General features: G+C 54.3%; 1 protein-coding gene across 1 annotated transcript in view; it reads left to right on the top strand.

Annotated features, from left to right (window-relative positions):
* Positions 1-2,107: 2,107 nt before the first annotated feature.
* CNGB1 (cyclic nucleotide gated channel subunit beta 1) overlaps positions 2,108-15,728 on the top strand; it is a gene marked incomplete at its 3' end in the record, with an annotated part of 66,397 nt that continues 52,776 nt past the window's right edge. Inside the window, exons 1-12 of the mRNA XM_047079247.1 lie at positions 2,108-2,299; positions 4,650-4,828; positions 6,898-6,955; positions 7,254-7,326; positions 8,149-8,269; positions 8,374-8,416; positions 8,615-8,651; positions 10,272-10,347; positions 10,637-10,676; positions 11,032-11,215; positions 12,730-12,805; positions 14,360-14,396. Of these exons, the coding sequence (XP_046935203.1) occupies positions 4,658-4,828; positions 6,898-6,955; positions 7,254-7,326; positions 8,149-8,269; positions 8,374-8,416; positions 8,615-8,651; positions 10,272-10,347; positions 10,637-10,676; positions 11,032-11,215; positions 12,730-12,805; positions 14,360-14,396 (916 nt within the window). The remainder of the gene's footprint in view (positions 2,300-4,649; positions 4,829-6,897; positions 6,956-7,253; positions 7,327-8,148; positions 8,270-8,373; positions 8,417-8,614; positions 8,652-10,271; positions 10,348-10,636; positions 10,677-11,031; positions 11,216-12,729; positions 12,806-14,359; positions 14,397-15,728) is intronic.

Genomic DNA, 15,728 nt, shown 5'->3' with positions numbered 1-15,728 from the left:
GTCATCCAAACTGGTGTGTGGCCAAAGTTTGCTCATGTTCCTCGCCCTAGAACCCCTTACTCTTCCCCCAGTCACATCTGGCTTTGCCCACTCCCCAGGGGCTCTGCTGCCTCCAGGTTGCTCAGCCCAGGGAGGAGGGCACAGACCAAGCCTCACTCATGCAGGGTCCCGTGCCATTACTCCTCCCCCAGTGCCTCACTCCCCTTGGCTTGCAGCATGCTCGCTTTCTGCTCTCCCATGTGCCAGAGGGCTCCAGGGGCCATCTTTGTCCCCTTCTCTTCTTTAGTTGCATTGAATTTCCCAGGGGTTCTGAATCTGGCTTGTGGCTTTACACAGCATGTAGAAGCTGAGCTCATGAGTCCAACATTTCTTTTCTTTTTTTAATTTTTAAAGTTGATTTATTTATTTTGAGAGAGACAGAGACAGCATGAGCAGGGGAGGGTCAGAGAGAGGGAGAGAGAGAATCCCAAGCAGGCTCTGCACTGTCAGTGCTGAGCCTGACGTGGGGCTCCAACTCACTGACTGTGAGATCGTGACCTGAGCAGAAACCGAGAGTCAGATGTTTAACTGACCGAGCCACCCAGGTGCCCCTAACATTTCTATCTCCCCAAACTCCAGACACACACGCACAGCCCTCGCCAGCTACTGCACATTTCTACTTGGACGTCTCTCAGACATCTTACCAAAGTAAAGTTCATGATTTCCCCTCCCCTCCAAACCCTTCCTCCCACCTCCCAGCTCCAGGCTTCCTCTTTTGGGTAAGTGGCACCACCTGCCACCCAGTTGCCCGAGCTGCACCCTCAACACCTCCCTTTTCCTCCCCCTCCCCTTTCTCTCTGCCTCTGCCACCCACCAGCCCAAGCCGTGTCACCTCTGCATGGGCCTCCATCCAGCTAGAGGCGAGGGTGAATATCACCGATCTCACTAGCCATTGCTTGGAGGCCGGGCAGAGTTGAAGAACTTGCTGTCCCCAGCCAGGGCCTGGCCAGAGGTGCTGTGGGAGGAGCCCTTATCCCCTGCAGCCTGGCATATTTATGGAGGACACACAGGGGCCACCTTGAGCTCCGTTATTGCTGTTGGTCCTCGCTGGCAGAAAGAACATCCTCCCATGCCAGCCACCTTGGGGAGTTGCATAACAGGGGCCATGCACGAGGCTCTGGGGAGGAGTGATCGCATGGGACTGTGTGTGAGTGAGGCTTGGTCTGTGGCTCCCTCCCTGGGCTGAGCAACCTGGAGGCAGCGGAGCCCCTGGGGAGTGGGCAAAGTCAGATGTGCCTGGGAGAAGAGAAGGGGGTTCTAGGGCAAGGAAAATAAACAAACTTTGGCCATACACCAGTGTGGATGACCCTCATGTGCATATATATGGAGGGAAAGAAGCCAGGGGTCATCCGGTCATAGAATGATTTGTTGCTCTGCAGGCTCCTGACCAGTGCACATGCTCACCGCACATCAGCTGGACAGGTGGTGCCTGGCCCCTGTTCAAAATCATCATGGGCTTTCCTGGTCCGTCCACTAAAACCCAAAGTCCTTACCATGGTTTACGGGCCCTATGTGATCTGTCCTGGCCGACCTCGATCTCCTCTCCCACCGCTCTTCATTATACCCACTAACCCTCCGACCCCTCCCTGTTCCTTGGGTGCATCCAGGCTCATTCCAGCCTCAGGACTTTACCCTTGCAGTGTCTTCTGTCTGGAACACGGTCCATTCAGCTCTTGCTTTTCATGGCTTGGCCCAAATCTCCCCCTCTGGATGGAGGCCTGCCTGCCCTCCTCCCACTGACACACTCGTGTCTCTGCCCTGCTTGTGCACACTGCTGGGCACACAGGAGGAGCTCAGGAGATGGTGTGGGTGACCTAGTCCCCATCCCTTGCTGGCTACCCCTCTCCTCTACTCTCACCCAGTTCTTGTCATCTCACTGAGCCCTTCTTCACTGGGCTGCCGTCCCTGTCTCCCTGAAGATCTCTGTCTCCCTGCTAGGGCCGGACCTCAGTTCGTGGGGCTAGCTCACACGCAGTCAGCCATCCCTCAGTCCTTGGATTCTTCCTGAAGGCCCAGCTCTGGGACCATGGCCGACCGGACAGAGCCCAAGGCAGGGGCTACTGAGGTCCTGCCAAGCTGCAGAAGACTCTGGCCCAGAGAGACTCTGCCTGAGTCCTGGATCTGAAGCTGGAGGGCTGGGGTGTGCCTCCTGCCACTGCTGACTGACAGTTGACAAGCCTCTGCCACCTAGAGTTTCCTAGGATCACATGGGGACATCAAGCTGTTATTCTCCCACCGGCCACCCTGTGGCTTGGTCAAGGTATGTGGCAAACTGGGCCCCTGGAACCTGGGGAGGTCCCCTGGTGACTCATGGTGTCCCAAGCAATTCCACATGGGGCTCCTTCCCTGGGACCTAGATCCCTGCTGGCCCCTGGAGGGTTGCTGCTGGCTGCCTGGGCCTGGAGCTCCTGTCTTCCACCACCACCTCCCCACCCCTGTTCGGCCCCTGCTAATCCTTTGCACACGGCACCACTGCTGCCTATTAATCCCCCCTGTGTCTGAGAGACCGGCCGCAAGTGTCAGGGACAAGGCAATTCCTGGCTCGTGGTTGGCATCTGAGCAGGTAACTTGGGATGAGGTGGTAGCTGGGTGTGGGGCCTGGTAGGACCCCCCATGCTCTCCTTCTAGCAAGGCATCTAGACTTGGAGAATAGGGCAAGGCAGGAAAACTGGGCTTCCCTCTCTGCCTGTGGGACTCAAACCTTAGTGAATCTTCAGAGGCAGCTTATGACATGCAGATTCCAGGTCCCGCAGAGGGTTTAGAGGGGCATAGGAACCTGTATTTTCCCTAGCTTTCCAGAAGATTCTGAAAAGCTGGTGATCCCAGCATCATAGTTACCCTGGGCTCTGAAGTCACCCTTCCCACCTTAGCCTCCCTTATCAATGTGGAATCAGCAGGGCCATGCAAATATTTCCATCCTGGAGGAAATGACTGGGTCTGAGGGAAGAAGAAAAATTGGGAGTGGGGAGAGCTTCCCTAATCATTTCCAGGAGGTTCAGAAACAAACTGGGAAAAGGTTTGCAGGACTGGCCTGCAGAAGCCAACCCTGGGCAAATGTCAATAGCACCGGAGGTGGATGTGAGACACCTGGAGTCCAGTGGACCTGAATGTAACTTGGCTTGGCTGCTTACCGGCTGGGTCACTTTGGGCAAGTCTACTCCTCTCTCTGTGCCTCTGTTTCCTGAGCTACAAAGTGGTAACAATTATTTTCCTGAGGCTGGTGGCAGGCAGGGAGAACGAGGATGAATGTGATCAAGGGTGGAAGACACGTAGCTCAGTCTTGCCTCATGGGGCTGGCTGGGGCTGGCTGGGGTTGGGGGAATCCTCCATCCTAAACACATGGCCTTGGGCTCTACCAACCCTGGAAATCACTGTGTCTGTGTCCCCACCCAACAAGGAAATGGAAGGCCGGAGAGGTTCATGTCTGGCTCAGGTTCACCTTTTTGGAGGCTGAGTCAGGGATCTGATTTCCCACCCTGAGCTCTGCCCCTGTAGCACAGCCTCTCCCAGGACAGCTGGTGCTGAGGCCAGAGCGGGGGCAGAAGTCGGGGCTGTGAGCAGAGCGCAGGAGGCACAGCCAAGGGGCTGTGGGGAACGGGCACTGGGGCATGGATCCTGGGCCTTGTGCCTGTCCTTTTCATCCTGGGGCCAGTGTCCTTGGCAGAGGAGGGACAGAGAAGCACTCTATCATGTTGGGCATCTCCCCAGAAGGGCCCTTTCAAGGGTGGGAGTTTGCACCTACTGCCCTGTGTGGTGCCCCTGGGCCAGGCCATCCTGCGGGATTTAGTCATAAGAGCGGAGGCCTCCCATTCCCAGAAGATAAATGTTGCCAGAAACTGTACCCATAGAAGGTAGGGCTGAAATATCACAGTAAATCTTGAAAAAGGGATTTAATTGTCATTTTATCTTAAAATTGTTTGAATCATGAAAACAGGTTAATTTTTATGTTAAAGCATTTTCTGTTCATATGCTATTCACAATGTAGTTTTAAAAATCCATGTTGGGATCATGCTGAATGTGATATTCTACAATTACTGTTCTTGCTTGACACCAAATAATAGTCATAGCCATTTGTTAAGTGCTCAGTGTGTGCCTGCCATGTTCTCACCAGTTTATTTTATCCTCACAATGATCTCCACGAGATAGGTACTGTAACATCCCCATTTTACAGACAAGCAAACTGAGGCACAGAGAGTTTAACTGATTTGTTCATTCCTGGAGTCCAGAGTATGTACATTTTTCCATATTAGTTCAAACTGATCCACCTTTTTTATGGCTCCATGGTATTCCATTATCAGATGTATTGTAATTTATTTAATATGCGTTCCTCTTATAGGTGAACATTTAGGAACTTTCTAATAACCAGATCCCTACAGGTAAATATTTGGGTGTTTTTCATCTTTTGCTATGACACTGTTGTGACCAAGCTCTTTATACACGTTTTTGGCCTCAGTATCTCTATCAGGTGAATACCTGGAGGAATAATTTGCAAAAATGTTTTTAAAGATGAATGAGAGAAAAGGGAAATGTGTGACCCACCTAAGTGGCGCCCAAATGGTGGGAGCAGCAGTGGACACTCTGGGGAGGCCTAAGGACTCTGTCTCCTACAGGCATCAGGATGTGGAGCTGGGTCCAGAGGGTGCTGCCTCAGCCCCCAGGGACCTCCCAGAAGACAAAGATGGAGGAGGAGGAGGAGGAGGGGGCAGAACCAGAACCGGAGGCAGAGCTGGAACCAGAGCCGGCGCCTAAAACAGCCCCGAAGGAGGCCGAGCTAGGGGACGAATCCCTGGTAAGAAGCTGCAGCCATGCTGGCCTTATGGCTCCGGAATTCCCAGCTTGGGTCAGCTGCCCCCCCCGGGGACCTTCTACGAGGGGACTCGAGCGCATCCAAACTTGCCAGTTCTGCATCCCATCCGTTCAGGAGCCTGATGACAACTAGTTCAGAAGCTCAGTTAAAAAGATTTGATTTAGCATCTAATGGATGCCAGGCCTGTGCACTGTGCTAGGAGCGTAATGGTGAATAAGACGTTGCCCCTGGGGGTCAGCAGACAAGTACCAGCCAGGTCATTCTACCAGGAGACAGAGGTGATGAGAGAATTTGGGGAGCTCCAACACTGGATTCAGCTCTCCCCTCCCAGGAGGGCCAAGTGAGTATATCAGACAGAAGTATGCGAGCTCAGAGGAGGGAGAGAATCATCTTAACTTTGGAGAGTGGAAGCTGGTGGGGTTTGCTCCTAGACACAGAGGGTGAGCCCACTTGTGACTGGAGATGGTGAGGCGGGGCGTGCCTCGTAGAGGAAGGGCTTGTCCTGGGCAGCACGGGGTACATACAGGAAACAGTGACCACCCAGGTAGAGAGTTTGTGTGCATATGTGTTTGCACGTGCACACATGTATGTACACATATGTGCATGCCCTGTGTCCTTAGTGGTATGTCTGTGCATACATATGTATTAGCAAATTGTGTGCACACAAACACACGCATGTATTTACATGTATTTGTATGCACACGTGTATGTCACATGCCTTGGTGTGTCTGTAGGGTGTGTGGGGCATGCTATAAGTGTATGAGTGTGTACATGTATATGTTTCTGAGTTTGTGAATGTATTCATGTGTTTGTGTATGCACGTTTGTGTTTCTGTGCATGCATGTGTGTATGAACATATTTGTATGTAGCTGCATGTTTGTATACATACATATTTTATACATCTGTGCATGCAGGCTCATGTGTGAGTGTTCAGATGCAGACCTTTGTATGTGTAGGCATACATGCATATGTGTGTGCACACACGTTTATTCATCTATGTGTGTATTTGATTGTGTGTTGATGTACATTTGAAATAATGTGTTTGTGAATATGTGTTTGTATGTCAGTGCATGTGTATGCGTGTAGATGCCCCTGCTTATGGAACTGAGCTTATATATATGTGCATGTATGTATACACAAGTATCTGTGTCTGTGTATATATGCAAATGTATGGGAGTGTGCATATGCATGTGTTTGTGTGTCTGTACACTTGCAGGCATTTGCATGTGTGCATGTCTGCATGCACGCACATGTATATATGAATATTTTGCATGTGCCTCTATGCACATGCATGTGTATTGGGGCATGTATACATATGCAAATGTATATGCACATGTGCTTTGTGTCTTGCATATACACGTGCATGTATGAGCAGATCCACTTATCTGTGCATGTGTATGCACACACCGCTGTGTTACTGCACGTGTACCTATTTGTGCTCATGTATGTATGCACCTAACTGCACATATATGGACATTTATGTGAGCTCATACATTTACATGTATAATGAGTGTGTGTGTGTGTGTGTGTGTGTGTGTGTGTGTGTGTGTGTGCATGTCTGTACATGCACATATGTGCACGCAGAACTAGGAGCTGCAACTACAGAGGCAGATGAGAGGCAGATGGCAAATGCTGAACTGCTACCCAGCTGCTCCAGGGGAATGGCAGGTTTGGCCCCCCCAGGAGAGGGTTAGCTGGTGGGGGGTCCTCTCCCCTCCCTCTCCCCTTCAGTTTGCCTCAAGGCTTCATAACTGTCTCCAGTGTTCCTCTCTGTTCTCAGGCCACTGGAGTGGGGCAGCTTCCTGGGGAAGGTGATAGGCTTGGGGCTACCTTGGTGGGGGGCACCTTGGATGTGGGACCCGTGGTGTTGTGAGGGAGGAAGTGTCCCAAGTAGAGGGTGAAGTTGCTGGGATTTACAGGGACGAATGTGAGAATAGAGCTGTTTGGTCCTGTGGGGTGAGGGGGTCCTTAGTGGGTGGGGTGAGGGCTGCCCCTACCTGAACCAGGCTGGTCTCCCTGAGGGCTTACGTGGTCCTGTTTGAACCTTCCAGCCACCGGAGGAGCCATTTGAGGGGGAGGAAGTGGCTGCAGCTGAGCCAGGCCCTCAGGGTAAGTGCTGGAAGCCCAGGCTGGCAGGGCCAGCAGCAGGGAGGAGAATGTTCTCTCTCAGGGCTTTGCAGAGTTCATAGGCCGGCAGGCCCATTTCACAGATGAAGAAACTGAGGCTCAGAGAAGTTGAGGATCGGGCTCCTGGGGGACTTTTTAGCTGAGCTGAGCTGGAACCCTGGCCTTCTGACTCCCTTGGGGTTCTCCTCTTTTCCCTACCTCTGACTTGACCTCCTTCACAGGGTAGACCTCCCTAGGTACTCTGAGGCTCCAGATCTAAGTATGGGGAATTCTTTTCCAGAAACCCAGGAGGCTGCCCCTACTCCACCCACATCCCTCCAAGCCCAGGTTGCTGTGGTTCCCGAAGTGAACAGGTACCACACCACCTTTCCCTCTCCTCGGGGCCAGCCCCCACTCCCCAAAAAAACCAGGGAGCCACTTGGGGGTGGGGACCAGCACTGTCTCAGGTCTCCACTCATTCGCTGGCAACTGCCCAGAACATCTTGGGAACTGGCTGAAGGGATCCTCAGGCAGAGGCAAGGATCTCCTGGGCCAAATGGGCAATGTGACCAAGAGAAACAGAGAATAGGGGCTGGAGCAATCTCAGTGCTTGGGAGAAATGCAGATCCAGTGTGGCCAGGGCTTCTGATTTTCCCAATGAAGCCAGAAATCCAGACTTTCATGTAAAATCTCCAAGTTGGCTCATTTTAGACCATCAGTGCTTATCCAAGTGAGCATATCTTTTGGGGGGGTGGGGGGAGCAGCTAGCCTCAGGCAGTGAGTCTGTGACCCTCATATTTAGGCTGCCCAGTCTCAGCCACAAGGAAAACACCCCACAGGAAATCCTCAACCCTTCTGACCCTTCTGGAGCACATGACGTATGCCTAGTGTAGGATGGGACCCCCTGGAGCCAGGCTAAGCAGGAAGCAGGATACTAGAACTTGGCTGCTTTGGACCAAGCATCTGATGGGAGTGGGCTCAGGATGGTACTGTGCATACCTGCCTTGCCAAGGTTTGGTGTCTGCCATTTTCCAGAGTTGGATGCAAGCCTTGGGGGAAGGTGACATATCTGAAGCCTCACAGTGGGGAGATAGACATTTGGGATTCAACCCAAGTTCTTTAGGACACCAGAGAGTGCCACTCGGATTAGGGAGGGGCCGGGGACCTGAGGGCAAACTCGGATCTTTGTCCCTCAGCACTCCCAGTGGCTGGGTGCTGACCTGGCTCAAGAAAGGCATGGAGAAAGTTGTCCCACAGCCGGTCCTCAGCAGCGGGCCAGCCCAGACCACTGCTGCTGGCTTGGAAGGCCCCACCCAGGTACTTGTGGGGGTGGGAGCTGAGGTGGTTTTGGTGGGGAAGGGCAGGGTGGGAGGCCATTGGGTCTGGTCTCTCTGCCCTCACGTGTCTGTCTGTCCTGGCAGGCAGGAGCACAGATCCCTGGGCAACGCAGCAATGGGAGCTCAGGTAAGGCCAGGAGGCAGGATGGCTTTTTGGGGGTGGGACTAGCGGAGCTCGGGCTGGATCTTGCCCCTGTGGAGAGCTCACAGGCTGGGAACTCTCATCTGTCTGGCTCTGGATTCCAACCCTGGTTTGAGTGAGGCTGACCAGGAGACGGGGTCTGGGCAGGTCTCTTGCTGCTGACCACCTTCCTTTCTTCTGCAGATGGACTCGATGTGGCCCCTGGGGCCCAGGACACTGGGTAAGTCCCCATCCCTGAGCAATGGTTGGGCCCCTGAACCTCATCTATAGTGTGTGTGGTTGGGGGAGCTGTGTGCCCAAACCTGAGGACCTTGTGTTCAGGACCACATCACCTCAGTGTGTGACCTTGGACTTGCCTCTCATCTCTTCCGGACCTCACTTTTCTCATTCTTAAAATGGAGCCAAAGGGACCTGTGCTTCCCATGGTTTTTTGTGCTGATTTCTGGGAGATGCTCTGGTGGGAGGCCATGGGGAGAAGTCATGGATGAGTTCCTCATAGATGGGCTCGTGTATGTGGGCATTGTATGGAGCCCAGGGGCAGGGCTGGGACCACTGTGGGGGACATAGGGGTACCTAGGTTGGCCTCACAGTCGGCAATAGCGTTGTACTTCTTCGACTTGACCAAGGTGGGTGGCTGTCTTGTTATTAAGGGTGGGTGAGGACTATGGCAAACAGGGGAGGCCATGTCCTTCTCTAAGAGGGCCCCGGTCAGCTCCCATTGCCTCTGTCTGGCAGGAGTTCAGGCCCAGTGTGACCAGATTCTCCAGTTTTTTAGGAGAAGCTAGAAATTTAGGGTTTTATGGAATACTTAAATTTTAGATGTTGCCAACTAACTGAAAAGTTTTCAGAATACTATGGGCCCCCCAGATAAGCCTGGAACCTCCAGTTTGCAATCTCTGCTGGGGACCCGGAGTCATGTATTCACCTTCATTCACCCCATTCATTCATTCCTTCCCTTGCTCATTTGTTAGACTGCTAGGTTCTTGAGTGCAGGGACTTTTGTCTGGTCACTGCTGAACCCTGGTGCCTGGCACAGGGCCTGCCATAAGGAGGGGACTCAGCATGGAGGGGATGAATGAATGAATGTATGTGATTGCATTCATTCATTCATTCATTCATTGTTCCAGTCACTGTGGTCTATTTCTTTTTGTCCCCTGGAGGCTGCCCAGATCAGGGGTCCCCAGGGGCCACTCGGCTGACTCATGAGACCAGTAAAGCAATTTAGGATGAAGTCCCCCAGAGGACTTGCCAGCTTTCTTTTGGGGCCATACCTGGGGGGATGGGATCCCCTGGGAACGTGGGTTCCCCCTGAAGAGGGAGGGGCTGCCTGGAGGCCAGATGGATCTGGGACCCATTTGCCCCAGGGCTAGCTATATAATTTGTGGGGCCCAATGCAAAATGAAAATGCAGGACTCCTTTAAAAAAATCACTAAGAGTTTAAGATTGTGACAACCGCATGAATATCAAAAGTGGGCCCTTATAAGTATGGGGCCCTGTGTGACTGCACTGCTCACAGACCCATGAAGCCAGACCTATCTGTCCCAGGCACAGGGAGTCCCCCATGCTGCGTTCAGGTCCCCAGGCAGCTGCTGTTTCTCACCCGGGGCCCAGGTGGCCAAGGCTGGGCCTGCTGTTCCAGGCCTGGTGCAGCCATGGGTCAGAATTTGGGGCTGGCAGAAGTTGCCCCACTACCTGAGACCCTTCTAGAGTGTACAATACAAGGTCCCCACTGTGCAGAATGGGATCAGAGGTGAGGAAGGACTGGTTGAAGCCTGGGATTCCAACAGACATTCAGGTCAGGGTGATTAGGTTGCTCCACTGATCCCTGTCCCCTTTGCAGGCCTGGGCCCTGGCTGCTCAGGTGGCTTGAGCAGAATCTGGAGAAAGTGCTGCCTCAGCCCCCCCAGAGCTCCAAGGTAAGTGGAGGAAAAAGGGGGAGCAGGCAGATGACCACCTGGGAGGGTTTCTGGGTCCCAGAAAGGATGTGTGTAGTCCAGCAGGCTATCCCCAACCCCTGGGACACGTAGAGGGAGTGCTGTCCTCCCTGGAGGGTTCTCCTTGATGGAGAGGAGTGACTGCAAAACAGCAAGCAGATTCGTGGGGAAGGAGGGGGCCCCCTGCTGCCTGCCCTGGGCACCACTGGCTGGGGAGGGAGTGCACAGGGCTCACTTTGCTCTGTGACCTCACTCCCTGTCTCTGATCTAGGACTGGGGAGATGAGCCTGCAGATGCTGCCTTGGGCCCAGGTACAGGGAGGGGACTGGGGAGGGCTGGGCTGGGGGTGCCACTGGGGCCTGAGGGATCCTGGGGGAGGACCTTAGCCCTCACCAAGGCCAGGGAGGGGTTCAGGGCTTGTGGGGGCTGGGCTGTTGTGGTGGGCCTTGGAACCCCTCCCCAGTGCAGGCTGGGAAGCCAGTGGTGTGGGACCGTCCTGTGAGGTCTTGACAAGCCCCTTGAGCTTCCTGGGCCTCAGTGCCCTGTCTAATGAGAGGCATAATTGGAGTGGTTCCAAAGGGCTCCTTACTCAGTCCTGTTGGTGCCTGGGATCTGGTCCCCTGTGCCCATGAGGGATTGCATGGAGCCCTGCTTTGTCATCTTTAGACTCCTGCTCTGCCTGCTGCTTAGAGCCCCCAGGACCCCCTTTGGAAAGGGAGCCCATGCTGCAGGCCCCGGAGAGCCCCAACATGCCCACTGCTGGCCCCCTGGAGCCCAAGGAAGAGCCAACTTCAGAGCCCCAGGCCACCTTCCATGCTTCCTCCTTGCCGCCTGCTGGGGACCCTGCCAGGTGAGCCCCCCAAATGTCATGCCTTCCATGGGGAGCAGGATCAGTGCTTTGCCCCAGCCCAACATCCAACACTTCACTGAACATTGTTTGTTTGGTTTTTGTTTTGATAGAGAGAGAGAGAGAGAGAGAGAGAGAGAGAGAAAGAGAGTGTGAGCAGGGGAGAGGGGCAGAGGGGGAGAGAGAGAGAGAGAGAGAGAGAGGATTTTTTTTAAATGTTTATTTATTTTTGAGAGAAAGACAGAGCATGAGTGGGGGAAGAGCAGAGAGAGAGGGAGACACAGAATCCGAAGCAGGCTCCAGGATCTGAGCTGTCAGCACAGAGCCTGATGCGGGGCTCAAACCCATGAACCGTGAGATCATGACCTGAGCCAAAGTCAGACGCTTAACCAACTGAGCCACCCAGGAGCCCCAAGAGAGACAGGATCTTAAGCAGTCTCCATGCTCAGCACAGAGCCCAACACAGAGCTTGACCCCATGACCTGAGCTGAAATCAGGAGTCTGATGCTCAACCGACTGAGCCACCCAGGTGCCCCCAGACTAGTTTTTTAAATTTTCAAAGTTACCCATGCACTGGGGAGAAAATTTAAAGGGGTTTCTGGGGTCTCTTCCCATCAACAGCTCTCTGCCATTCAACACATTTTCTACCCACAAACAAGCTGGGAGGACATTTCCCCTTCAAACCAACACACGGACCAGACAACAGCAAACTGCATACCCTGTTCTGCATTTTGCTTTCTTCACCAAAAAGTGCATCTTAGGGGCACCTGGGTGGCTCAGTTGGTTAAGTGGTTCAGGTCGTGATCTCAACGTCTGTGGGTTTGAGCCCTGAGTCGGGCCCTGTGCTGACAGCTCAGAGCCTGGAGCCTGCTTCGGATACTGTGTCTCCTTCTCTCTCTGCCCCTCCCCTTCTCGAGTCTCTCTGCCTCTCTCTCTCTCTCTCTCTCTCTCTCTCTCTCTCTCTCTCTCTCTCTCGTAAAAATAAAGAAACATTAAAAAGTTAAAGACAAAAAACACATAAAAAGTATCTTAGAGGTGGTTTTATCTGGATTGGTCTGCTTCACTCTTTCAACTGTTTCGGAGTACTCTATTATAGGGTGGTACCAGCTTTTACATAGCTTGTTTCTACTCTTTCACTGCAATCAGTGGCTTGTACAAGCATCAGTTCACTCACATGCAAGTAAATCTGTAGGGCAAATCTGAGAACCTGGCATCGCTGAGCCGAAGGATGCATGCATTTAAAATCGGGATATGTGTTGCCAAATGCTCCTGCCCTGGCAGTGTGTGAGACACCTGCATGCACTTCCGGGGTGGGGGTGGCAGAGTGGGTGCTGAGCTACCTGCTGGGGTCTGAGCGGTACCCAGAGGGAGGAGGGCAATAGTCTTTGGGGCTAGAGACCTGGTTCTGGTCTGCCTTCTGGTGGGCTTGCTGTCTGCCTTGGGAGGGACCTGACTCTGGTCTCAGTTTCCCCGTGAGCCCCACCACTTAGACATGGCCTGCTTTCTCCCATTTGCAGGTTGATGGCTTGGCTCCGGCACAGGCTGGAGATGGCCCTGCCGCAACCCGTGCTCCATGGGAAGGCTGGTGAGCAGGTCTGTGCTGGGCTGGGGGCGGGGCCCTAGGGAGTGGTGGGAGGGGCCTTGCTGAGGCAAGGACTGATAGGCTGGGGGCGGAGCTCAGGCAAGGATCTATAGTTTGAGGGCGGGGCACCGAAGGCACGGAAGGCACCGAAGGAAGAAGGGAGGCTGCGGTGAAGGCCCGGGGAGACAGCCTGTCTATCTAGTCAGCTCACGTTTATTCCACACACTTTCCCTGAGGGGCTGCGGCCACGGGGCTGAGAAGTGCTGGCCCAGCATGCCAACCAGGAGGCCATAATCAGTGGAGGAGATGCTTCCATGGAAGGAGCAGAGAGGATGTGGGGTACAGGGGAGGACCCCCACCACTGCCCCCCAGCATGAAGGAAGGCTTTCTGGTGGAGGTGGCTTGCAAGCTGAAACCTAGGGAGAGGTAGCATGGGGGTGGTGTAGGAAGAGCCCTTCGGACAGAGGATCAGCAGGTGCAAAGGACCAGAGACAAGAGAGGCCAGGAATGTTCTGGAAAGAAGTGGGGCTTGGGGCTTATAGGAAGCCAGAGAGCCCTGTGTGCATTTCTGAAAACCTAGGACTCTAGCATGGATGGGTGGAGGGAGCAAGTCCTCTGTCACCTCTTCTTCCCCCTCTCCAAGAACCTGGCACCTGGTCCTTCTCTCTTGGGGACAACTGTATATCTTTTTTTAAGCTTTATTTGTTGACTGGTTTTTTGTTTTTTGTTTTTTTAAATGTTTATTTATCTATTTTGAGAGAGAGAGAGCATGTGTGGGAGGGGTAGAGGGAGAGGGAGAGAGAAAATCCCAAGCAGGTTCCATGATGTCAGCACAGAGCCCAACATGGGGCTCCATTCCATGAACCGTGAGATCATGACCTGAGCAGAGATCAAGAGTCAGACGGCTTAACCGGTTGAGCCACCTGACAATTGTCACCTGGAACTGGGAGGCGAGAGGCCTGGTCCCAGTCCTGGCTTCGGTAGGAGGTGGGCAGAAATCCTCAGGGCCCCCTTCCCTGCAGGCCGAGCCTGCAGGCTCTGTGTCCATGTGGCCTCTGCGGGTGGCTGAGGAAACACAGCTTTGGAGTTTTCCAAGAGGATGAAAAGGGCCTGGTGGCAGGAACATTCTGTGGTGAAGATGCCCCCACAGAAAGGAGGGGCCCCCTCGAGTACGGGGCTGGGGCAGGGGAAGGTGTGGTGCTTTGGGGAGAGGCCTCTCCTGCAGACACAGCTTTGACACAACCCTCCGGGGAGGGCTGGGAGGAGGTTTTCCCTACATGGAGAGTGGAGAGTGGAAGGTAGGCCGCTCAGGCAGGGGGCCCAGCCTGGGCAAAGGAGCTGAGGTGGGACCAAGTGGTGACTCAGGGAGGACAGTGCCTGGAGCACTGGGCGAGCTCTGAGAAAGGAGGGGGGGAAGCAGACCAGAGAGGAGCCGGGAGCCATGGGACCTTCTGTGGGAGTCCTGATAGGGGTGAGGAAAGCCCTCTTGCCCCTGTGTGTGCCGGGAGGGGTGGTGGAAGCAGGGAGGCCGGTGAGGAGGACACGGCATTTTTCTCCCCATGCAGGAACCTGATTCCCCTGTGGCGTGTGACGTGCAGACCGGTAAGTGACACCTTAGTGGGTCCTCGTGTGTGTCTCCGGGAGGGTTGCTTGGTCTGAGTGCACAGTGGGGTGGTTGCTGGCCAGGCCTGAACTTACTTGGGGGCTATGTTTGGGGCCTCCTGACCTGGAGCTGAGAGAGCCCATGTCCTGCAGGCCTCATCTCAGGTCAGCCCGGCCAGGTAGCCAGAGCCTGGCCCAGGGCCCCATGGTGGCTGGGGAGAGACGTGGTGGGGACCTGGCTTGCCTTCCAGTTTCTACCCAGAGAAAACAGTTGTGAGGCTGAGTCGGATGGATCCCCTTCCTCTGGGAACACCTAAAGAGAGCTCCCCACTTCCCCCTGGGCCAGTGGGTTTGGCTAGGCAGAGTCCCGGTGGAGGGATGAGGGGAGAGGCATGGGGTCTCCCTGGAGGAACTAGATCCCATAAACTCCAGCTCCAGTGAGGCAGGAGGGTTCCCCTTACCTATGGGTGGGGAGGGTGGGGAGGTGTGTGCTGCCTTTTATCCCAGCCCTGCACTAGTACTGAGGGATCGACTGAGGCTAGGAGGAGAAGGCCAGGGTCCAAAATCTGTTCTTCCTCCATTTCATGGCCTCGGGACAAGCGTGTGGTGTACAGGGCATTCATTCATTCATTCATTCATTCATAAAGGTCATGGAAGGCCTGCTATGTACCAGGCCTGTGATAAGTTCTAGAGGTGAGCAAAGCAGAGTTGAGGGCCAGTGGATGGTGGCCCTATTCCACCCTGGACACAGGCCCTCAGACCATGGTGGGGTCCCTAGGACCCATGTCCTAGGCTAGAAAACCCTAATTCTGCCAGGCTGATGGTGGTCTTTATGAGCACCCTGAGGGTGAGGATGGCCACCATAGCCTGGAGCACGGACAGACCAGTTGACCATGCAGCGGAGTCTGGCAGAGTCTGGCAGAGTGGCCACGGGAGGAGATGGGATTTGTATAACGGTGACAATGTTGTAAGGGGTAGGCTTCAGAGCAGGGTTTGCTCAGCCTCGTGGAGTCTGTGCAGAGCAGGGACCCCCATGGCTGTTGGGGCTGACAGAGGTACAGGGATTTGCCCAAGGTCACAGAGCAAGTTGTCACAGAGCGGCGACTAGCATCCGCTGGGCCTGGCAGCAGTTGTCAAGGTTAAAGGAACAGAAAATTCCTGGAGCACAGCTTCCAGAGTGGAGAGCTCTGAAGACGGAGCCCCTGGCCCTGTCTCCTCCTCCTCTCTGCTCCTCTGGAGGAGGCAGGGTGCTCAGCTGGCTGTGGACAGGACCTCCCCGTGAACCCGGAGTGTGTGGCTTGTGGGTGGGCACTGGGGCAGCGGGGCCAGGAG

Source organism: Lynx rufus, unplaced genomic scaffold (genome assembly GCF_022079265.1).
Source record: "Lynx rufus isolate CCGP_SWC_20201006 ecotype Redwood Valley unplaced genomic scaffold, mLynRuf1.p SCAF_16, whole genome shotgun sequence".
NCBI lineage: Eukaryota > Metazoa > Chordata > Mammalia > Carnivora > Felidae > Lynx > Lynx rufus.
Note: the sequence above shows the minus strand (reverse complement) of the source record. Positions and strands in the feature narration are given on the sequence as shown.